At 31.4% G+C, this 25,211-nt stretch overlaps 1 protein-coding gene and 1 long non-coding RNA gene across 3 annotated transcripts in view; both read left to right on the top strand.

Annotated features, from left to right (window-relative positions):
• Positions 1 to 4,411, top strand: part of LOC143191144 (uncharacterized) — a 31,409-nt gene extending 26,998 nt beyond the window's left edge. The window contains exon 4 of the long non-coding RNA XR_013004420.1: positions 4,089 to 4,411. This is a non-coding gene — a long non-coding RNA (uncharacterized LOC143191144). The remainder of the gene's footprint in view (positions 1 to 4,088) is intronic.
• A 925-nt stretch (positions 4,412 to 5,336) lies between these two features.
• LOC143191143 (innexin inx7) lies at positions 5,337 to 24,958 on the top strand. 2 transcript variants are annotated; one of them, XM_076395944.1, is made up of 8 exons: positions 5,354 to 5,469; positions 5,989 to 6,061; positions 11,038 to 11,283; positions 11,341 to 11,524; positions 14,035 to 14,140; positions 14,194 to 14,422; positions 24,258 to 24,421; positions 24,483 to 24,958. In XM_076395944.1, exons 3-8 carry the CDS (start codon positions 11,044 to 11,046, stop codon positions 24,784 to 24,786), a joined length of 1,227 nt encoding a protein of 408 aa, XP_076252059.1. In that variant the 5' UTR covers positions 5,354 to 5,469; positions 5,989 to 6,061; positions 11,038 to 11,043; the 3' UTR covers positions 24,787 to 24,958. The 2 variants fall into 2 exon arrangements, with proteins under 2 accessions (XP_076252058.1, XP_076252059.1); XM_076395943.1 differs by lacking the exon at positions 5,989 to 6,061 and having other exon boundaries at positions 5,337 to 5,469.
• Positions 24,959 to 25,211: the final 253 nt, after the last annotated feature.

Raw genomic sequence — 25,211 nt, 5'->3', positions numbered from 1 at the left:
AAAATTGACAACAATACCTGGGCTAGGAATGATAAAGATAAAGCGGAAGTTTTCTCTAAACACTTAAAAACCGTATTTAATCCGTATCGATCTGAAATTCCTGCAACAGAACATAGTTGACTTTCTTAACACTCCGTTTCAAATGGATCTGCCACATAAGAAATTTACTATTAAGGAAGTAAAACAAACAATACTTAAAGAAATCAATGATACAAAAGCTCCTGGTTTTGACCTAATTACTGGAAGAATCTTGAAAGAGCTCTCAGGAAAGTGCATCAAATTAATAACATTCATATTTAATGTTATGCTAAGACTTAATTATTTTCCTACCACTTGGAAAGTTGCTCAAATCATTATGATACTAAACCTGGGAAAAAATCAGAAGACGCCTCCTCTCATCGTCTATAAGCTTGTTACCTGTCATCTCAAAACTTTTCGAAAAACTATACATTAAGAGATTAAAATTAATCGCAGAGGAGAGAAATGTTATTCCAGACCATCAATTTGGCTTCCGTAATAAACACGGAACAACACAACAAATAGAGTAGTCAACCAAATTAACAAAAACTTAAAGGATAAAAATATTGTTCCGCTGCATTTTTCGATATTTGTCAGGCCTTCGACAAGGTGTGGCTCACTGGACTGCACGTTAAATTGAAAAAGCTTTTGCCCCATACGCACTTTCAATTGTTGAAATCTTACTTCTCAGACAGAGATTTTATTGTCAAACAGGGTGACGAATACACTGACCTACAGCCCATATATTCAAGTGTTCTGCAGGGTAGTGCTCTCGGCCCATTTATATCTTTTGCATACAGCTGACCTACCGACCTCACCAAACACTACTGTTGTAACATATGCTGACGATACAGCGGTTTTATCTTCACACGAGGATCCAATATCAGCCACAAAAAAAATCCAACTTCATCTTAACACAGTCGAATTGTGGTTGAAAACGTGGCGTATCAAAGCAAATGAGACAAAATCTACCCACATAACATTCACCCTTTGCAGAGGAACATGTCCCTCAGTAAAATTGAATAATCATGAACTTCCGCAAGCAGGTAGCGTTAAATATCTTGGAATACATTTTGATCGATGCCTGACTTGGAAAAAACATATAGTGACAAAACGCACACAGCTTGGGCTTAGACTAAACCAAATGTATTGGCTGATAGGGCGTAAATCTAAGTTATCATTAGATAACAAGGTTTTGCTGTATAAGTTAATACTTAGGTCTATCTGGACCTATGGTATTGAACTGAGGGGTACTACTAGCAAATCTAATATAGATATCCTCTAGATGTTCCAGAATAACGCGTTGCGAGTCATCGTCAATGCCCCCATATTACGTGTCCAACAACCTGATTTAACGCGATCTCCACATAGAACCCATAACGAATGTGATTCGAAGTGCTAGTGCGAAGTACTCTGAAAGACTATTAATGCATCCTAATGCACTCGCCAAACAGTTAAATTTGCACGATGACAGTGAAATGCGTAGGCTCAAACGCAAACTACTATACAAACTGGTTAATAGACACATAGAATGAAATTTAATAATTTCTATAATAAGTTAGAATAGTCATTAGAATAAGTTAGGATAGACTTTAAAATAAGTTAGAATAGTATCTAGAATAAGATTTAGATTATAAGTTGTACAGCAGATCACTTACTGAAGTAATCTTCTACATGTTAGGATGGTTATATTACATAACGGAAATCAATCAATAATACTTATTGCCCACGGGCAGATTGTTGATGTTCCAAGAGATTAATTTTAAAAAAAACGTGATTTTGTCATCCTATCTAATTCAGCGCTAGTACTAGCTGATTTGTGTGTTGTGCAAATCTTTTCTGATATCTTGATAGATTTGTCATTCGTACATTGAGTACACATATTTGTTGCGTATAGTTATGAGGAATATTGAACATGTTCCATTGCATTGCTCTGAAATGTGAAAAACATGAACATGAAAAATGTCATTTATTCCATGATATCTACAGTGTAATGCACTCGGGTAATTGGGTCATGTCTTGTCGAAATCCAAATTAGTATCAGGCCATAATTTTATTTAATTGTTTTCCTTTGGTTTTAGCTTTTTCGTTCTTTTTAAAATGACTTTTTTCCATTAGTTTATCAATTACTAGCACGAAGATTTTAGGTCTATCCCGTGATGGTTTGCTTTGTTCTACCATTACCTCTTGGGTAATTTTCCGTTCCGTAAACGATAGGCACATTTGCAAAAGTGCGTTATTATGGCTTAAAAAAGTCCTTTATTTTGGCTGTGTGTTCCCAGTTATAATCCGAGAATGGTTGAGAGGCATCGCTTAGATGACCAACAAAAAAAAAGTACTAGATTGAAGGACTGTACTGATTGAAGGATAGTAAAATAACAGTATTACTAAGGATTATTCCAAAATATTAACTTTTTTGGTGTATATAAAATATCTGTTAAATTTTACGTCTGTTTTTTACATTGCGAACTTCAATTGTACTTTCTACCTTATATCAATTAATTGAATCAGACTTTGATAGTCGATTGTGTTATTACTTTATTACTTGTGAATTTAAAAACATAGTACGTAGAAACGTAAAACCGTAGAAACTAGTATCAGCATTTTATATATATATATATATATATATATATATATATATATATATATATATATATATATATATATATATTCAGGTTTTTATAATATAACAAACCCTTTAATATCTGAATCTCTAACTTGCTAGTTGTAATTGTATATGTTCCTTTAATACTTATGATTCGAATGCTCTGACGTTACTATATCTTCGGGAATGTTTTTTATGGATTACTGAGAAGAATTATGGATATAAGAATAACGAATTTCCAACATCATTCTTAACACGCTTTATTCAAGAGGTAATAGCTATTGTTATTCTGAAACCACCTTATTAACTTCATATAGCCTTCATCGGTAATGCATAACTCGAAAACCACTTCGAGGACATTTTAGGTGAATGGAAAATAAAATCGGTGAAAACATTGGCACCAAAACTTATATTTGCTGTGCGACAGAACGGAGCCCGTATTGACCTCTAAATGAATGACCTCTAAACAGATCGTTTAACTGAAAAAACTTCAAAATAAGTTAATTTCGAAGTAGAAGGAGGTCCATAAGGCAATTCACTAACTGTATCAAGTAGCATTGGCTGTGTTACAGTGGACGAAATATTGGTTCAAACTTCTTGAAACCATTATCTATCATTTTATATTAATCTAACATCCATAATTTCGAAATAGAGCAGAAGCACTTCAACCTACCCTTGGTCTCTGGTATCCCAATGGTGGAACTATTTGTCATATGTAAGGCGCTTGAATTCAATCAACAATATGCGAATACATTTTTTTAAAATAATCCATTTGCTGCCTTGAGGACATTAGCTACATCCCATCCAAATACCCCCCAGACGTATTCGTTATTGATAAGCTTAAACCATAATCGTCAAATTTGTCTTTTTCTTTAGGCTGTTAACATACAGCCACAAAACGAACTCAGGGAGCGTATTACCTCGTAGGAAAAATACAAGACATCCGTCTAAGAATAGGATATTGCGGGATAATCTATGAGTTTCTTGAATGACGAATATTACCAGTTTATGTCGAATGTAATACTCCTAATAAATCATGTAGCAACTCGTAATACAATGACTGAATACAGGAAATACACTGATCATGTACACTGATGCACAGGAATTGGGGACTATTTTGGTGTGTCTTGGTTAGTGTTATCGACGTTTAACTTTTTTATGATAAAAACAATTTACTTTTTATAATTACTATAAGTTATATATCTGTCAATTTCATACCACTACATTTACATTTTTTAATTTAATTATTTAAATCCAATTGATACAACTTTTACTACTTAAAGGATTTACTTGAAATTTATTGGGAATCTTTGTATATATGTTGAGGAGCATGGATTTGGAATGTTAAAATAGAGATGTTTTTTCGTCCTTACTATTTTTGACAGCGTTTTTATTTTCATTCCAAAGTCCGGGACTTAGCGGAGTCTTTACTAATAAAGAATATTTTGCTTTTCTTTTATTTCAGAACACTGAAAAGATGGGAATCATAGCAGGTCACACCTTTTTTACCCGACTTCGAAAAAGGAGGAGGTTCATATTCGGCAGTATATTTCTTTAATGCATGTTCGCCGATTTCTCCGTTAATTGAGAGCCGATTTTCAAAATTCTTTTTTTAATCGAAACTTCCGAGGTGGTCCCTTTGGACCCAAATCAGAGGGAAACGCTCAAATTTCAAAGGCACGTACAATGTTTTCACATATTTTCTATCTATAATAATCATTCAGATTGCTTTTTAAGCACAAAATATAGGATATATGACCTCGTAGAAATATTGTACCCTACTACTTTTATGGTGTAATAGTAAAAGCGTTTAGCTCCCAAACGGAGGTTGTTGATTCGATTCCCAGCGGGAACAATAACATTTCTTTAGTTTAGTTAGAATATTTGTCAAACCACTTAGATCTCCCGGGCTCCCAATGCCTGAAACATCTTTTATTTTCAATAATTGTTTCTTTATTCCTATTTTTCTCATAGTACTTTTACTTGGGCTATCCATTGTAATACTTTGTAAAATAGCAACGTAATTTATTTACTAAATATCTAACGCTAAAAAGAGAAAAGTAAAATATTTTTACAAATATAAATTGAGCCGACAAAGTAAAAAATAGTCAAAATTAGACTTTTAATACAAAAGAAAACGTTTTAAAATGAAATATGTACGTAATAATCCTTATAATAATCAAATAAAACTCAGTTTGAAGTCGGTGCCCAACCTTCAATCAATACAAAAATAAAAATATAATTTTATGCCATTATGTTTTCTTTTGTGTTAAAATTCTAATTTTGATTATTTTTTACTTTTTAGCCACTTCCTCTTTCGTAAAAATATTTTATTTATATTTTTAACTTGAATTTTTTTAATTTAATTTTTTGTATTCTTAAAACACCAATAAACATTTCGCAAAAAAAGATCGTAGTAGAAATCAGAAAAGCGCTTAAAATGTAGACCTCTGAACCATACAAAAAAAAACAAATAAAGGGAGAATAACAGAAACAATTAATATCGATAAGAGTAAATGTTGTAAATACAAAAGTAAAACTAAATGGGAGATCTGTTGTAATGTTTTGTGATTAGATCATACCTGTCTGCTTTGATAACAATATGATACTTCGGAGCCAGCAAGCGCGGTTTATAAATGCTACAAATGTATCTTATCGGTTGTCAACAACCGTCTTAGATTAGGACGACTTGCGCGCCAGGTCGCAACAATAAACGGAATTAATTCAGTTCAATTAACACAGGGATCAGTTGCGTCCTATTAAAATTTACGGTGCAATAGTTGCTTGACAGTGGTGGGTACGGAAACTAATCGTGATACAATTTAGACAGTGCTTCGACATTACGAGTAAGTGACAAAATCACTAACAAAGAGATCGGATAAGCACGAGGACAATAATAGTAGTTCTAAGTCGCTGAATTTCGTAATTCTTATTGTTTTTTAAAGTCATTCTGATAAATGCTTTGTATTGGTTGCTAGTGGTAATTCTTACATATCCTTGGTATTTATGTTTATGCTCGATTTATTATTTTAACCATAATAAATGAGTAATTACTTTTCTGATATAAAAACGCTATTTTATTATAATATTATAACAATTTATTTTGTGTTATCGCTTCTTAATACTTCTCGGAATTGTGATAGAGAAGACAAAATATGAAAACAGTGAGATTTTTTTTAGGTTTTGAATCATTAAATTTATTAATAGGAAGGTTTGATAGTTCAATAAGCACTTTGAACTAATTTTTAAGGTTTTTCTAAATTAAATCATTTTTTCTAAATAAAGAAATAGCAATTAATTGTGAATTATTTTTTTATTCTTTTTTTATTAAAATTATTGCTAATAGCTGGTCACTACCTTTTCAGATCTGAGAGTGCAAGGATACTGTCAGAAATATGCTTCGTATCTTGAGACTACTAGAGAATTAGTTAATTTTTGGTAAATAAATGATAATGCTAAACCGGTAATATTGCATTGGAGGGGGGGGGTCATATTTGAAGGTTATGTTAGAATGAGATGATTTTAATATAACTCTGAATTCAATCATGCAGAAAAGCCCACATAAATAAATTTCGATATAAAATCTAGCATCGTCAAGTCGCATTTCCAGTTTAATGGCCGTTTTTCCTTAATTTATTGTTATTTAAAAACATGGCAATGTTATTTTCCAAATGTACAAAGTATTTAATTTGACTAAGATGTTTTAATAAAAATATTGGCTCTAATTATATATATATATATATATATATATATATATATATATATATATATATATATATATATATATATATATATATATATATATATACATATATAATAAATATAAATAATTTCATACTAATAAACTGGCATGAAATCTGAACGCATATTGTTAAAAGCTAAGTATAAAATCACAGATTTATTGAGATTTATTTTTATAATTTGTTTCTCTTTCAATGTTATAACCTGAAGAAAACAATTTTAATTTTGACCTTATACTGAAAAATTAACTCTACATTATCAGTTATCAATCAACTTAATGCTACACCTAATATTTATGTAAAATAAAATTTCCTGTAAAAAATTGCCTGTTAGCTCATATTTAGTGCTGCGAAAGAATATATTTTGTATAGTGTCATTATAAACCGCAAAGCTTGATCATAAAGCATGAATCATAAATATCATCAATTATTGCTATTTCTTTAAAATTAATTCACATTCATAGCTTTTGCAAAAATTTTTTTTGGAATTATTTCTAATTAATTAATGATTTTAATAATTCAATGATTTATTTTTTCTGTATACTATTTGTAATATTTTTACCCGGTATTTGTAATATTTTCTCATCATATGTAGTACTTTCTGATATAAAATGATAAATTATTTTTTATCAGGGTTTGATCATAAACTATATTTACGCATTGACACTGATACATAGCATTTATATATAATACCATTCCGATTTATTGGCTTGGGTACAAACAGCTATTATATCTTGGATTACATTTCGATTATCATCTAGCAGTCAATAAGATCTATAAGTGGACTAGAGCCTGAAAAATACAGCTTAATAACTCTAATTGATAAAAACTTGGTTATATTAGTTAACAAATAACCAATTCCTCAAGGAGCTAAACACCTTTTGCGGCTTTCATTTTGATGGTAGGGTAAAATGTAAACATCATATTACTCTCAACTCTTTCACAAAGGAAAACAACATCATTCCTGATGAACAATTGGGCTTTCACCCATTGCTCGCCACTCATCCGTCCATCAGGCTACCCGTCTGGCAGCACACATCCATCACGCTCTTGACCAACGTAGAAAGCTTGGAGCAATCGTTCTGATCCTAATCAAAGTCTTCGACAAGGTCTGACACGACGGTTTGACCGAAAAGTGCGTGCGGCTAGTTCTAGCAGAAGACCTAACCGCTCTCATCAAGTCCTATCTATCGGACAGATCTTTCCAGGTCAAGATCGGGTAAACACTTTCCAGTCAAAAACAAATCGATGCTCGCATACCTCAACGTTCCCCGCTGGCCCCAGCCTTATTTAACGCATTTTACGCTGACGATACTTCTTTCTTAACGGCCACCAGTTTCGAAGTTACAATTCATGAACGTTTACAGAAGCAGCTCGATCATGCGGTCAAGTGGTTCAAATTCCAGAAGTTGCAAATCCACCCCATGAAAAACCAGGCCATCATTTTCCATACGAAGCATTCCGCACTGCGCGTCTCGCAACTTAAGATCGACAACGCAACAATTCCATGGCTGGATAACGTCGCGTACCTAGGTATCCACTTCGACCGACGGTTCGGTTGACATTCCCAAATCTAGAAAGGTTCGGGGATAGCGAACCTGCTATCTTCTCTGATCTGCCCTTCTAGCAGACTTCCCATCTCCATCAAATGTTTATTTTACAAGATGTAAATTCCGATTTCCGTACTCCTCTACGGATCTAATGTTTACTTCAAGTTTGTTACACCCAACCAGGTGAAACGGCTTCAAGTTTTCCAAAATAAGCTTCTCAGGAGAATGTTAATCGTTCCATGGTTTGTCAGAAATAATCAAATTCATAGGGAAACTGACACTCCAGAAATCAAGCACTTCATATCTCAATCATTCCTCCAACAACAACTCAGCTCAAGTTCTTCTGAAAACGCACTTGTTCACTAGCTGGTCGACATGCTGGGACTTGACCCCCATACGACAGTATTCTGTGTTAACTGAAGTTCGCGAATCAATAGAATTGCCGGGTCCTTGAGCCCGATAACGGCTGCCCGATCAGCGGGTGCCATATCCCCAAATATAATGCAATAGCAGTCGCGATCCACAGGGATTAACTGTGAGGTGGTTTCGTCTTAGTCTACTGGTAAGCCCAGAGGCAGTCCCACATAACCCGGTCCAACTTGTTACTCCAGGGCAAGTCTTCGCGACCAGGTATGCGTCATGCATTCCACCGCCTGGTCTTAGGTCAGAACAAAAAAAAACATCATGTTAGTCAAAAAGCAGAGCAGAAGAGATTCAAAATAAAACAACTGTACTGGTTAATCGAAAAGTACTCTCAACTCGACCTAAAATCAAAAAGATTGATTTTTCAGTCAATCATAAATCCAATTTAGACATATAGTGTGCAAATATGGGGTTGCATTGAAACATCGCACCAATCCAATTAGTAATCCAATTCTGCCAAAATAAAGTTCTTCCATTAATTACCAATGCTTATCTGTACGTAACCAACCAAAAACTGCACGATGACCTTGAATCAAACGGATTTACGAAGTTATCTGAGATTTTGCCTTAAAGCGTAAAATTAAGTTTATGTTGTTAGAACCAAACAACAGGAAACTTATATAATGTATAAGTGTTAATCTTAACTTTGGCTTAAGTAGTTTAGTTTTATTTTAATTTGGGAAATACATATTGACGTATTAGTCTCGTACTCGTCTTGCTTGTTTATTGATGCAAGTAGGTACAACAAAACAGTAGTAACAAATTAAGATTATACTAAGCATATTTAATGTAAGATGTAATTAATTCGATCGATAAAAAATATATCAATTTCATAAGGTCAATGTCATCCAATATCATCAAATCAAATTTAGCAAGTTATCCAGGTCAAATAATGTTTCAATATAAGATAGTGAAGGCGATTTTGTCACATCAGCATTAACCCGATATATCGAGTAACCATCAATCTTTTGGATTTATTAACATTACTAACATGAGAAAGAAAAGTTCATAAAAGAAACTTTCGGTATCTATAATCCTTAAATAAATAACATTTCTTGTCTGCTTCATTAATGTCTTATTAATTAAAGATTATACGTAAACATAAGTTCGTTGTCCATCTTTTCGGTGGTACAAGTCCAAATAATAAGACTCTCTTTCAATGTGGAGGAATTTGGGTTAATTTTAGACATTTTTAATGAATTTGAGTTGATCTGAATTTAAACTGGATGTACAATGATATAATTTTAATGTATTTATCAAATAATCAATCTATTATGCATCAAAGGGAAATTAAAATCTAGAAATTATTCGTTAAATAATGTTTAAGAAATGATCATAGTAATTAATAATTAATTATTATTTAGAACATCTATTTTTGATATGTAAAGAGTAGCATTAAGTTGATTGATAACTGACAATGTGATAATGAGTTAATCTTTCAGTATAAGGTCAAAATTAAAATTGTTTTCTTCATGTTATAACATTGAAAGAGAAACAAAATACAAAAATAAATCTCAATAAATCTATGATTTTATACTTAGCTTTTAACAATATGCGTTCAGATTTCATGCCAGTTTATTAGTTTACAACTTTTAGTGGTTAAAGACTAAATCGCTTAATCATTGTTTAAAATTAAATGGTTATATCGTACTTAAACCAACGTTTAAACATAATTGCGTGCTTACAATATATATGGCCCACAAATTAATTTTTAAATTTTACATCAAATGGTGTTACTGTGTATTAAATCATATAGGATACATTTATTAATAAACTCATTTTGAAACCTCATTAACAGGCTTCACTTTTCAGTATCTGTAATTTCGTCAAGTATGAATAAATAATTTTTCAGTATGTTGCATTTGCACCAACAAATCGTATTTGCAGAAAGTTAAGCAATATGCTCCATCGTTCTCACTATGTGAATACTGGCTTCGACGGTTTAAAAGTGATGATTTTGATGCCGAAGTCAAAGAGCATTCTGAAAAGTAAAAGTTTTGGAGACGAGGATTTGGAGGCATTACTCGATGAAATTGCAGAGAGCAGAGCGCTGCGCAAAAAACGGCCGGTATATGAGTGAAGACACAACAATGTTCATGTTGTGTCTTTGCTCGACTACATGTTGCCAAACCGGTGAAAATATATTTGAAAACATTAAATGGCAAGTGCTACCGCACCTGCCTTATTCTCCAGACCTTACCCTTTCTGATTATTACTTGTTCTGATTTATGAGGCGTGACCTGTCGTGGATAGCCTCAAAATATACATCGTTCTTTAGAGATGACTGACAGACTGATAAAACAACTTCTATACAATTGACAATTAGTAAATGAAATAAAAATGGAGCAAAATACATTGTGCCGATTCTTAACAACAAAGATTCAAATTAAAAAAATCTTTTAAAACTAATTTATAGTCTTAATCCGTAGTTTTTGGTGATATACCCTTAAATCCAAATAATAGCTTGATAAGTATTAGAAATCAATTATTATTGAATACTCGTAATGTACTCAATTTAAAGATGATAGTGCGAATGCCGACGCCCAAAATAGATAGATCTTAGTTAGACCCGAGACTTATTCAGTAATGTTGATATAGCAAAATAAATTTTAGTTGATGAAATTCGCGTATGTATGTGTTTAACTGCGTCATTAGAATTAAAATTAAATTATATCCTAAAATTAAAAACAATATATTTTAGGTTAAAATGTTAGGAACCTTTGCTGGGGTGACGCCGTTCATCAAGAAATTAGCTGCACAATCTTACTCCATCGACAATTGGGTCTTTAGGCTACACTATAGGGCAAGCTTCCTTATCTTATTGGCCTGCACCATTTTAGTATGCTCGAGACAATATATTGGTGAACATATCCATTGTATCGCTGATGGCGGTGTGCCTGAAAATGTCATGAACACATTCTGCTTCTTTACCTCGACGTTCACTTTGGTAATGACAGCAGGCCTCGGTATTTATTTCATTGATTAGAATGAGTAATTGTTTTAGATAAAAGATTATGATGCCAAGATGTTAGACCTCGGTAATCTGCCACATCCCGGCGTTGGTTCATATGGAATCAACTCAAAAGACGAAGTGAAGAGACATTCGTACTATCAGTGGGTGCCGTTTGTGTTATTTGGCCAAGCCCTTATGTTTTATGTCACACATATGTTCTGGAAAAAAATGGAAGGTAATTATAAGTTAATAGTTTAAAAATTAATATAAATATTTTTCTATACATTTTAATTTTATTATAAAGGTTCGTTATTTATTTGACGGATTTTTAATAAATAATGTACATTTCGCTATGCATGAAGACGCCATTTTAATGTTTGACCGTATATAAATGCTTCTGAGAGACATTGGATGATGTTGGAAACGCTAAATATACTACGTTAATGTAATATACCATTTTGAGTCGATAAATAAAGATAACGGCTATTATTTAAATATCGATAGACAAACAGTCGATAGTCGAACTACTCGGTAGTCAAAAAAGTAATCGACTGAATAGTAATTACTCTTTCAGTCAAATGCACTCATCGGCTGTTTTCGAAATGTGATAATAGGCGGAGGTACTAATTTCTGCTTTGGGGATGAGAAGAACATATATAATTGCTCTGATCTGTGCCATAAAGATCAGTTTATTTTAAATCATATCAAATACTCTCTCATATCTTTAATCGTATTTTCTATATTTCGAGAGTAGCAATAACATAATATAATAGGTTGTTCCTATTATATTATGAATTTGAATATGTGCTTTGAAAAACGAAGGTTTTTTATATTTCAACCGCATTTGTACGTCTTACTTCTCGTACTTATTTTGGGAAAGAAAAGGAAAGAGATAATTGCTGTAATCTGTTCCAAGTCCAAAAACCAGTTTTATTTTAAATGATGTAAAATTATGTTTATATTTTATATATTTGATTTGAATGTGAAGAGGAATGAAACAATGACCACCAAATATTTTTACCATATTTTCTCAATTAATCTTTATCAACTATTTAACTATCGCATTCTTTTTAAATAGAATAATAATTTTATTTATCGTTAATAAAGAATGTCTTAAAATTTTTACTTGTTGAAAGAAGAAAGAAGTTTTGACATTCAAACATTCAAAAAGCTTGAATAAACAACAAGGGACTTAGAGAAAAAGAGACCTTATAATTGCCAAGATAAGATAAATACTGCAAAAAGTATTTTACTATTTAATAATTAAAATTTTGTTTTTTTATTCTATTACATTAATAAATAATATTGAAAATTGAGAGCTTTTGGGTGGGCTGCTATATTAATGCACAATGTTTTGCAATCATATTACAAATAAAACATAATATCATACATTTACATATAAGCATAAATTCGGCACTCTTTTTCAAGGTTAAGGCTAGGACGGCAAAATCAGAACCTTAAAAACTAGTCAGTATAAAACTAGTATAGACTTTTCCAGTCGATTAGTCGCGAAAAACAGTCGAATAAACTATAGTTATAACTAAGGTCTGAAACTGGTCAAACAAAAGTTGTCGGTTGAAACAGTCGATAGTCAAAAAGTAGTTAATTACTTAATGCTCGATAGTCGTTTTCAGTCGAAAGTTCCCAACTCCCAACTCGAGTTTTATCCCACTCGTCGTATTCACATTAAGTGTTCTCTGTGGTGTGATTCGAAGCTATGTTACAGTTATACAGCATTTTTCATAAGGATATCTGATAAAGATCAGGCTCTTGAAGAACCTTAAAAAAGTTTTAATTTTTCCGACTTACATTTAATATGCTACGAGGGTAGTTTGAGAAGACGGTGACTTTTCGAATGATATATATATATATTTTTTTTTGGTAAGTAATTCCCTTTTGACCCATTGCATCTGGTCCAACATTTTTCCCATTTTTTATTCATTCTAAATAATAGGTTTTCTCGAGGTTCTCAATATAGGCGTTTGTTCTCATGATAATTACTTTATTCGACTCGAATATCTTACCATCCAGTTTTTCTTCAGGTTTGGAAACAAGAAATAGTTGCAGGAGGCTAAATCTGGAGAATATGCAGGTATGCACCCATGTATTGTCTTGACGGAAAAATACTTTTTTCTTCTCAAAATGCGGTCGTTTTTAATACGTCTTAGACCTCATTTAGGGGACCTGAACATTCTGCGTCCCTTGTGCTGGTACGACCACAACGAAATTCAGTAAACCACTTTTTAACTACTGAAATATATGCTACACAGCGTCCATGGTGTTTATCAAGAATATCCTTGATTTTACGGTAGTTTATTAATAGATAGCAGTTGAAGGGACCTGATTTATTAACCTTCCCTCATATCACAACTTGCCGGCTTGTTATCTAACATATATTGTTTCAAAAAATTTAATTTAATTTTGCATAATAAAATTTTGTCTTTATTAAAAACTTTTACTTCAAAACTTATATTAATTATATGCATTAATTATACGGCTCGGTAATTTTGATGTTGCAATTAAGAGATTAAAATGGCCACTACTACCAAGAACGTCGCAGGTTCAAATCTTGTTCTGGAAATTAATATATGTAATTGTTTATATATAAAAAATGTGATACAAAACAATTATCTTAATCATGCCAGTAAGTCATTCCTCATTTGGTATTTGATATATTTTTATACGATATTATGTTTTACACCGTTGCCGAACGCTTTAAGAACGATTAATAAACTGTTGTTACAGGTGGCCGAATTAAATATTTGGTAGATGGATTACAATTGGCAGCTTTCTCTCTCTCCGATAAATGTGTAAAAGTTCAGGATAAGACCATACCGTCAACCGAAGAGAAGTGAGTCAAATAATATAGCCTATATATTATATTACTTTTAATATACTTTACAGAAAAGACAAAATCAAAGTAATCAAGAATGTTTTCCTTAAACGTCTTTATATCAGCGGGCAGTGGTCTATGGGTCTCATAATTTGCGAGATTCTTAACTTTTTCAATGTTATTTTACAAATTTACATCACTAACAAGTTCCTGAACGGTCAGTTTATGAATCTAGGAGTTGATGTCGTAAAAGAAGGTTTAGAATCCAGCGTGGATCCTTTGGACGAAGTTTTTCCAAAGGTCAGTATAGATGGTATATATAAAACTAATAATTTTAAAACTAATAAATATTCGCTATAAGTAAAAAATCTACATTATTTTTATAGATACTTTGTTACGCCATCAAAAATTATTGATTCGTTAATTATTCTTTATTTCTTCGATATCTTCTCGAGTTAAACTGTTCTGAAAAATCGTACAGTTATTATTTTTCATCTTTAAACTGATATGAATTGATATATGTGACAATCGGTATGACATTAGGTTCTTGCATCTATTTTGATAATTTTTTCTCTTAAAAAACAGTTATTATGAGAAATTGCTATAATATATAACAATCATAATATTTGACATATTTTTTTATAATATTTCCCCATATTATTGACAATCGATTTGGATACCGTGTCGAAAGAACAATCTTGGCTTGAGAGCGATCCAACCATTGATTTACTTTTACACTTATTCAGCAATTTGCCATACTAAATTGTTTAACACTGGTGGGGAAACTTTATTTAAACTGCTTCATATGCTGTTCACGCAAATTTGGCAATTGGGGAGAGCACCGTCACCTGAAAAAAGCCAACAGTAAGTAGTACAAAAACTACCGTGGTATAAGTTTTCTATCAATTATTGGGAAGGAATTTACGAAGATTATAAATATAAGGCTTCAAAGATTTCGGGAGGAAACAATCCGAGAGGACCATGCGGGATCAGGTTGTGTAGATAAGATTTTCGGGCCACGCTAGCTGATGGAGGAACGCATTAGTTACGGAAAGAGTGCGATTGTCGTTTTTATTGATTATAGGTCTGCTTTCTGCACTGGCACATACTTGGAGCTGCTTTGAAAGCTGAACTTTGACTAAAATTATTCAACTTCTTCAGGCATTTTACGATGGTTTGGACAAATATGTGTGAGTGCAAAATATCTTATCAAGACCGTTTGAGTTCACTGTTTTTCTAAATAGCGAATAATACAAGCAATAATGCGAATTGTTTTTAAAAGCAGACATGGTGTTCAATACGATACTAAAAACTTCTTGACCGATCTCATGTACGCTAATGATAGCGCTATACAAGCTGATACAGACGTTGATGCTTCTAACATTCTTCGGAATATAGCTTGCGCTGCAGATACCTATGGTTTGAGATTTAATGCAGAAAATACCATATTGGTTGATAAGTAGACACTCCCAACAGGCACCGGTTATAGATTGATGCATGGATATTAATGTTTGTGCTTCTCTTGGATGTTTTACTTTTAGCACCGGTATATTTGCTGGGCTGCTTTTTGTACGTTAATCGCAAACAATATCTTTTATCTTCGTTATCATTGCCTCGTTTTTTTGAAGTTCTTGCGTTGCCTTATTACCCGGTTTGCCACATAATCTCCGCAATTTACAAAGTGACGTGCCCAAGAGTTTCTGGTTAGAAAACATCCTATATACATAATACACATGACTTTCTTGTTGCAAAAAGATTGCGTGTGCCTGACACTTTTTACATTGTATACCCAAAGAGATGTTTTTTGCGCAATGGGTGATTTTTTTTAACTTGTTGTTGATTCTTCGTTCTATAATTTTTACTGGGTACGCTGGAGGATACCTTTGATCATGACATGATGGGTCAATTTTGTTCGTCTTTATGAGCATAATATTCAATATTATGATTAAGCATAACACTCAATATATACTATGATCTTCAATATATCAATTTTGAGTAGAGTTACTTTACATGAAACTTTTTTATCTTCTAATATTCTGTGGATTATTCGTAGTGCTAGTGATATTTTAGATTATTTGTTTTATTATTTTATTGATTTGAAGTTGACCGTTGAACCTGGGAAGACATTTGAGAGGAGGGTTTTTTCTACTCTCCCTATTTCATTGTTTAATTCCTCTTCACCCGTGTAATACGGTATTTCGTGTCTTTTTACTTTTTGCTTATTTTGTTCCGCTGACTTTTACTAACAACAATGATCAACTACAGCATATTCTATAAATTAATCTCATTTTTTGTTTTCAATTGGCTTTCGCGTATTAAAATTGGATATATAGTCTATCCAAGGAGTTCAATACATACGACATCTCGTCATAAATTATAAAAAACGTGGCAATGTTGCCGCATTAACTCTGAATTTTAGGTTATTTTGTTTTTGACGTATAACAAAATTCTAGTATAAATAAAATAATGAAACAAAAATTTTATTAAATATAATTTATTTTATATAATGCATATATTATCAAATAATTTAAACAATAGTTAATTATACAGCCACAATAGGTTATAACCTATAATATTATTAAAATATTTTAATTGAGCACATTTAATCACCACCTATGAGGTGGAGTTCTAGGCGTGTTTTTATATAGTGGTATCCCATGGAGGCCTAACCCACCTAATTAACAATTGCATATCTGAGCAACGTATTTTGCTTTCTTTAGAGAGCATATTTACCTTTTTATGTTTAGTTATTGTTTCCTTCGTTGGTGTATTTACTTGTCAAGTTATTTTTGATATCACTATATTTTTTTTCTGTCACTACCTGTGTATACCATTCTTGATAAATTATTATATTCAATGATATTATTAGAACTTAATGATGAATTCTCCCTACTGCATTTACAATATCTACAAAACAGATTTTATTCATCCTCTCCTAGTATATTCCAACCTAATGAGCATACATCTGAACAATTATACACATATCTAAGCACACAAATTATAGACTCTACAATACAACTTCCTATTGTATATTAATTATATACTCACATTTAGTTGTTTCCACACTCATCACTTGGAAATTTTCAGCATTGAGTCATAATCCCACATTCAGAAAGTTAAATTCAAGTTATTAATTAATGTATTTCCCATTCGATATAACATTTGTTTTCAATTTCATCTTTTGTCAATTTCTTTTTCAATGTGTCTCATCGAGTTCATTAAAACCGAAGATGTGATTAACCATTCCTGTTTCCAGTATAAGTACAATATATGTTACGACTAATAAGACTGACCCAATAAAATGATATTCAAGCGTTCACATTTTTCCATCAACTTTTGTTGTCTTAAAACTATTATTATTATCATCTTGCCATGAGTGACTCAATGTCCCATTCTAAAATATCCATGTCTCATCTAAATATACAAATTCAAATAAAAAGTCGTCATTGATTTTATTATATGCTTTTAAAAATTGTATTATTTCAAAAGCATTGTCTGAAAGTTTCATTAGACCTCTTCGTGGGCTATTTTTATACTATTTAAATCCTATATTAGTGTACGGATGTTCTACATGCCTCAAAGACAGTTTCACATTTTTCACAGTTTCCCCTGAAATAATTGTACTAAATTATGTTATTATTGAATAAACTACTCACTGTTTTTATACATTTCATATATTCGATGTCTGATAAAGCTAACAACTTGTTCAACAAAGCTCATCTTGATTCAATATTTCTAAATTTATCACTGGCCACGAATATGTATAATTTGTATTCCCGTAGCGAAATTATCACTGTATAGTAATAGTATGGTAAAATATATAATTAATTAATAATCACACACCACAAAATGAAATATAACTAAGGTTGTATTAAAACTATTTTAGTAAATTATGAACTGATGAAAACGTTCTGCTAAGTGCTGTTTGTTATAATTCAATATGGATACTACATTTCTTTTAATTACTTAAAAAAATAATTTTTAAAGGATAATATAATTCTATTAAAAATCATACATTACTTTTATTTACATCAAGTTTACACTATTTAAATTTTAGTCTTTAAAATATGCAACCTTGAAAATAGTCTTCTAGTAAGTCATTTTACTTTTTTACTTCCAAAAGAGCACCAAAAATGACCTAAGAGGCCGATTGTGGGAAAAGTCGATGAAATTTTTTAAAATATCTGGGTGGCCTACAAATTTGCTTTCGGGACTGAATATATTAACTATAACACGATTATAAGATCTATATAAGATTAGTTTCCAAAAAAACTCGATACTTGGGTTTCACATGAATTAACGGGGACAATTTATGGACCAAATTTTCATTTGCGAATTGCTGTTGAATTGACCCGAAACGAAGTTAATTTTGAAACTAATGACTACTGCGTACAGATGTCACGGCGAGTGAAGAAATAAATTCAGTTTCGAAATACAGCAGGTGCTCGATAAAGCAAATACACATTAATGAAAATATTGCGTTAATTTAAACATAAAATGTGTAGCATAAGGTCAAATGAAATATATATGCTCAATAATGTGATCAGTTCTCGTCAAGATGACGTCCGATGGTTAGTTGCCGATTTAGTAAGGTTACCGGCGATCTATTTTGGAAATTCTGCAAACAACGATGAAGTGCCGATATACTAAATCATTTAGCATTTTTAATTAATTGAATAAAAATAGTCTTAATTGCAAATTATAATGCGAATCTGGTCTGGGTAAAAAGTCGAAAAAGTAACTAAACGTTATTTCTAGCTTACTAGGGAAAGCAAAAAATCTGAGTGCATTAAAAAAATTACCCTGTTAATTAGTATTGGGTGACAAACAGTGTATTTCTTTAGAACGGTAGAAATAGTTTAGTTTCTTAACTGAAAGTAATTATATTAGTCCAATTAATATACCAGAGAATAATAAAACTTGCCCTAATAAAAATATTTTATTGAAAGTTTTTACCTTCATCTGTCCTATTAACAAATCGTGAAAACATATCTGAGGATTAGAAACAGGTGACACTATGAGAAGCTCTTTTAAACTTCGATATGGCCTGGACTGTTTTTGTCAGTGAGTTGTTGGATGTTGTTAAGTCATTTAAAGTTATGGATACCAACATTGCTTATATTCCAGCTGCTAATATTTTTATGGAACAAAGAGAACCAATTATTAAATTTATATAAAAAAAATTAATTTCACTGTTGAAATATTTGTCTAGTTTGTTGTTATCAATATATGATTCTTTTAATAAAACGTTTATTATGTAAATCCATTTCCATAATGTGGACTACACCTGATATTAGCCCTGGATAGAGCTTGAGCCACCCCGTATATTCACGCCGAAATATAACATCTACTTAATAAATTACCTGGTGTTCCTGGTCGATCCTCTTGAACTTATGATGAGAAACTCACCAGGCCAACTACCATTAAACAATACTCCTTAGTAGACGCCCGTAGTAAAAAATGTTATATTAAAAAAAGTTCTTATGTTATATGACACATGACGCAAAGTTATAGAAAACTATATACACAATATTTTTAAAATTTTATTCATTATCTTTTATTTTAGATGACATAAATTTACTGAAAAGCCTATGAAAATTGCGGCATACACCTTATATTATAAAATAATGTGAGTAATAATTGTTTATTGATATTGGCGTTATTAATGTATGACGTTATTTTGTCTTTGTCGTAATTGGTTGTTACCGCATTTTTTTTACCAGATACTATGGCGTAGATATATTTATAATCTTTAACCATAAACTACATGTTAAGATATCAGTTAATATTTAATTTTTTCAGAGAAATTGATAAGATAATTACATTAAAATACATGCATCCCAAATTAAATTCGACTTTTGATACAAATAATTCTAGCTAGTTAATGGACTTGAGAATACAATTAGAAGTTTCGTTCTTCATTTAAGACATATTGATCAATTAATAGATAATTGATTAAAGGTAAACTTAATAACTAAATATATAATTATTTTGATCGAAAAAAGGCACAACGACATTCCATCTTACTGACCAGTTTTATACCATTAATTACTCCTCTGATTATAAAATTTTATTAATATAGCGCCTTGGAATTTTGATTTATTCCAAAAGTTTCATTTGCATTTGCATGAAAGAAATTTGGAACCATTTAATGTGTTAAAAATTCATGTTATTCCAATATAACCTGTAAACTAGGTTACAACGGTATTAGTGCAGCACATTTTATTACTGCATAAACATTGTTAAAATTATTAAATTTATTGAATAAATATTACTTTGTATACTAAATGTTAGTGTTATTGACATTAACAATTATTGGACTTATTTAGGTCCAGAAAAATGTCCTGAACTGTAGTAGGTAGTACAATTTTACGTGAACATTTAAGTATGCGTAAATGTTTTAACTAAAAAACGATAAAAAATTTATTGGAAGTTATTCAAGCGAAATAGAAAGTAAATCAGTATCTCATAAACGATGAAATATAGATCGGTTAATTCGAAGTTGAATTCTACTGAGCTACGTGAACAGCAGCTGGTCAAATAAACCAAAACTTTCTACAAAAAAGCATCGAAAAATTATAGGACTGTTATTATTATTGAAATATTAGGAGCAATTATATATTAGATGCTTCCATTTATTTTGACTAGCGATACCTATTGGGGAAAATTCCAAATATGAAAACAACGATTAAACACGATGGTATGATACTTTAGAACGAAATCAAACAGTGGTGTTTACATTATGTGACCGTTATTTATTGGTAATAGAAAAATAATAATGTAGAAATACAAATGTAGAAAATACAAAATAGATAAACGCTTGGGCAGTCGATGGTGGCATGTCTAAACCAAACGATGGTCGGTTACTGAATTATAGGAAATACCCTTCAATAACATCCCAGATGAATGTCTCGGGGTTGTCAGCTATTCGTTATCGGGTTCTAGTTGGCGCTGCTGGCACCCCGCCTGTGTTCAACATCTGGGATTATATTTCTGGATATTTTGTGGACTGTTATTCCACTATGTAAAATTCGACATGCCTCAAGGTCGCTACAATACTCCCCTGCCAGAATTTTACATTACAATTATTTTAAACAAATAAAAATGCAAAAATGTATGAAAAAAAATCAAATACAAAATACTGATATTCTAAACAAAATGTGCTCCATGAAAATGGTTTTGAAACATATGATAAATCAAAACGGTTGTTTTGATTTATCATATTGTTGTTGTAAACAGATACCGTTGCTTCATCGTCGCGTTGGCACTTGAATGTGGTCCATCGACGACGTTGAAAACAAGCTATATTTCGGACAGAAAACTAGTTTTCTAAAACCATATTGAACTATAGATGTCTACATACGCCAAATTACGCCAAATTAACAAATTGAACTAAGTTTTTGTAATGTTATCATTTTCTATGGAAACACTACTGCAGTCCGAAAAATCATTATAAGACGAAAAGAAATGAGAGTAAATTATGGTCCTCACATTTAGAAAGACGCATGAAATAAAACTTACTTCGAAAATGGAATAATTCTATGAATGAATTAAAATAAAAATGCATAGAGTAAACATTTGCGTATTTTTCAAAAACAATAAAAAGATTCATTGAAATTATTCGCATAATAATTTTTGTCAACAATCGATGATTCCATGGAGTAATTTAATATGTAATAAACCACATTAGGGATTCAATGTACATAAATTCGAGCATTTTCGAATGGAGTACTTCTTAGATCTATTTCATTATATTTTTAAACTATTACTCTATTTATATTTGAGTAGGCTCAGTAAGAGTTGGACTGTTTTAAATAAGTGTCATTCTCTCCCGTGTAGCTGCGGGAACAATTGTTCAAGTGAACATTATTAAAATAGAACTTTTAAACAATGCGTCTATTTTATTCAACTTATGTTTGACGTACGCGAGCAGAAAACGACGAAAACAAAAGAACGACTCGTCGCGACAATCTTTTGTTTTCTGTCCCGTCTCGTCTGTAGTATTTCTATGTTTAAATGAAGGTTGGCGTTTTTTAATATTGTCGTTATGTGATAGTAACTCTGCATCTTTATCATCATTTTTTTGAAAGGCAGGTCAAGTTCAAATGACCAATTCTGATTTTCAAACTAACAAATAAACTGTTATACTGTACCTCGTATCGTGATTGGCAGTTTTTCGATGGGCGAAATTGATTTGGTATATAATATATATATATATATATATATATATATTATATACCAAATCAATTAGATATGCTTAGTACAATCTTAATTTACAAATTATTGTGTTATTACTGTTTTCTTATTTCTTCTTTTCTATATTTCTTACACGTTGCTATGATTTAGTAACCTTATTTCATGCATTAAGTCTAATTCTTGGATAAATTGGTAAATCCGTTTGATTTTCAGGTTATCGTGTAGCTCATCGTTGGTCACGACTGATAAACATTGGTAATTAATCGTACTTTGTATTGGCAGCGAATGACGACTGAATGAAGATTTTAGCGCAACCCTATATTTGCACATTATTTATCAAAACTGGCTTCATGGTTGACTGATAAACAAATCTTTTTCATTTTGTATAAAGTTGAAAATATCTTCTACCTAACCAGTACATTGATTTTGAGTCTGTTTTTTGTCTAATATGATGTATTTGGTGAAAATCTGTAGTATCAATGTTGCTAAATTGAATGATTTTGAAATTGTTGAAAGTAGTGGAAGAAGCGAAGTATTATCATGACCATAAAGTGTTGCTATGCATATGATGGGATCGGTAATGTGTACTCTATTTCGAGCTTCCAAAACCAAATGAAACTGCAGATGTCATCGATGTCAATTGAACACATTAAACAATTTATTGTGTAAAAAATAACATACGTAAAGTGATGTCTGCATGACACGCTCGACCACATGTTGTAAACGTTGTGAAGAATATACATATATAACATATATAACATTATAACTCGATGTGATATTCTGGTGAACCTAGCTCACGCATCAGATATAGCACCTGCTTGGCGAGCACATGGATTCAAAATGATTAGGTATATCTACCAAATCAAAATCGTTCATTCGACACAGTTGTTGTTGTCAGAAAGATGAATGTATATCAAGAAGGATGAAAGTAATATCGCTATTCAAATTACAGATTTCACAGAAAAGTCATAAATCCATGCACTTTATTATATTATTTCCATATAAAATGTCATATGAAATACACAAAAGAATTTTCTTCGCAAATCCATTTGATTTCCAGGTCATCATGCAGTTCTTCGTTGGTTACGTAGCGATAGGCATTAGTAATCAATCGAAGAACCTTGTTTTGACAGCGTTGTATGACTAGTTGATTTGAATTTTTAATGCAACCCCATATTTGCACCCCATAGGTCCAACTTGGCTTTATAATTGTATTATAGATCAACCTCTTTGATTTTAGATCAAGTTGGGAGTATCTTCCGACTAACCAGTATAGTTGTTTTATTTTGGCTCTAATGTGTTTTGCTTTTTGTCTAACGTGATGCTTCCAATTTAATCTACCATCAAGATGGATTCCAAGATATTATGCTGATTCTGCTTGAGGAATCGGGCATCCATTGAGTGATATAATTAAGTTTTTATTATTTCTCCTTAATGAAAAATTAACGTGGACAGATTTGGAGCTGTTAAGTTGAATTTTCCAATCTTTTGTCCATCTGTAGATTTTGTTGACTGCCTTTTGCACTTTTTCTATTGCCCTAGGCAGAGATATATCTTTTGCCATAATAACTGTGTCATCAGCAAAGGTTCCAAGAAGTGTTTCTTTTGTTGTTGGATTACTATGACTATGACAACAATTTCATTATAATATGTGAAAAGTGATGACGTTAAAATAAGCCGCAGAAGCTGTGTATCTAAAGCTGTGGTATATTTTATTCATCATTGCGTCATTCTTATTAGGCGTAACCAAAACTGAAATCTACAAATATTAAAAGGAAATCGAAAAATACCACAATATAATAACAAATCTAATTACTATTTACCATATGAATGATATTTAATTTTGTATTATTTTATTAGTCATCACTCTTTAAATTCATACATGTTTAATTATTTATACAAATATCAATATTATGATAATCATCAAATATTTTCTTAGGTTACCAAATGTACTTTCCACAAATATGGCCCTTCTGGATCAATTCAGTGGCATGACGCTATGTGTGTCATGGCTCTAAACGTAGTTAATGACAAAATATATACGTTTCTCTGGTTCTGGTATGTGCTCCTGTTTATCTGCACTTCTGGTGGCTTAATATGGAGGTAAAACCAATCTCCCTGCGTTACTACTTTACTGTCTTTGACAATAACCTTTTTATTTCAGATTCATAACCATAATGTTACATTCTAAGAGTCTTATTTTCAACAAAATGGCGTATGCCTCCCCTCTCAACAATAAAGTCGATCCATGGGAAATTATTACAGTATCCAAATATTGCAGCTACACTGACTGGTTGTTCCTTAGGTACTTGTGTAAAAATTTAGATAGGTCCGTGTTCAACGACATTTTGATTAGTCTGGCTAAAGATCTGGACGAGATAAATGATATGGATGAACTCAATGACAAATCAGAATCTCTTCTACAAGACAGAAAATTTGCGGTTGAAAATGAGTACAAGTTAAGCTAAATGTGATAATAATCTAGGATATTTTAAATTGTATTGTTTATATGGAATTATATTAAAATATTATTGTTTAATATTAGTTTTTTATTTAATATAAAATTATATTTTATATAAAATTATGTTAAAAATTCTGTCTGTTTTATGGTTTACAGAATATATTTAATTTAAAATATAACTTTGTATTATTTATCCACCCTGCAATTTAAAATATAATTATGGGCAAACGAATATTTCAGTTTGTATTTTTTATATTAATAAGCTTTTTCATGCTTTTTTAGAGCTAATTTATTCAAATAAATTTCTAAACCTTTCCAAATTTCTATATACCGTTTGGATTAATTTGCTACTTTTTTGATAGAACCATTATTCAATCACTGTTCAAGTTATAATCATTTATCATTTCACAATCAGTTACTGTAAAGGGAGTT

The sequence above is a fragment of the Rhynchophorus ferrugineus genome, unplaced genomic scaffold, assembly GCF_030347505.1.
Source record: "Rhynchophorus ferrugineus isolate W39M unplaced genomic scaffold, kcgeb_rfMv2 rfM2, whole genome shotgun sequence".
Classification (NCBI taxonomy): Eukaryota; Metazoa; Arthropoda; class Insecta; order Coleoptera; family Curculionidae; genus Rhynchophorus; species Rhynchophorus ferrugineus.
The sequence above is the reverse complement of the archived record's forward strand: the minus strand, read 5'-3'. Positions and strand labels throughout refer to the sequence as shown.

What these genes read in the sequence shown, in the direction of transcription:
- LOC143191143 (XM_076395943.1), top strand. Translation starts at nt 11,044, where the DNA reads ATGTTAGGAACCTTTGCTGGGGTGACGCCGTTCATCAAGAAATTAGCT. An exon ending in ATACCGTCAACCGAAGAGAA is followed by an intron (nt 14,141 to 14,193) that starts GTGAGTCAAATA and finishes TATACTTTACAG; the next exon opens with AAAAGACAAAATCAAAGTAA. An exon ending in TCTGGTGGCTTAATATGGAG is followed by an intron (nt 24,422 to 24,482) that starts GTAAAACCAATC and finishes TTTTTATTTCAG; the next exon opens with ATTCATAACCATAATGTTAC.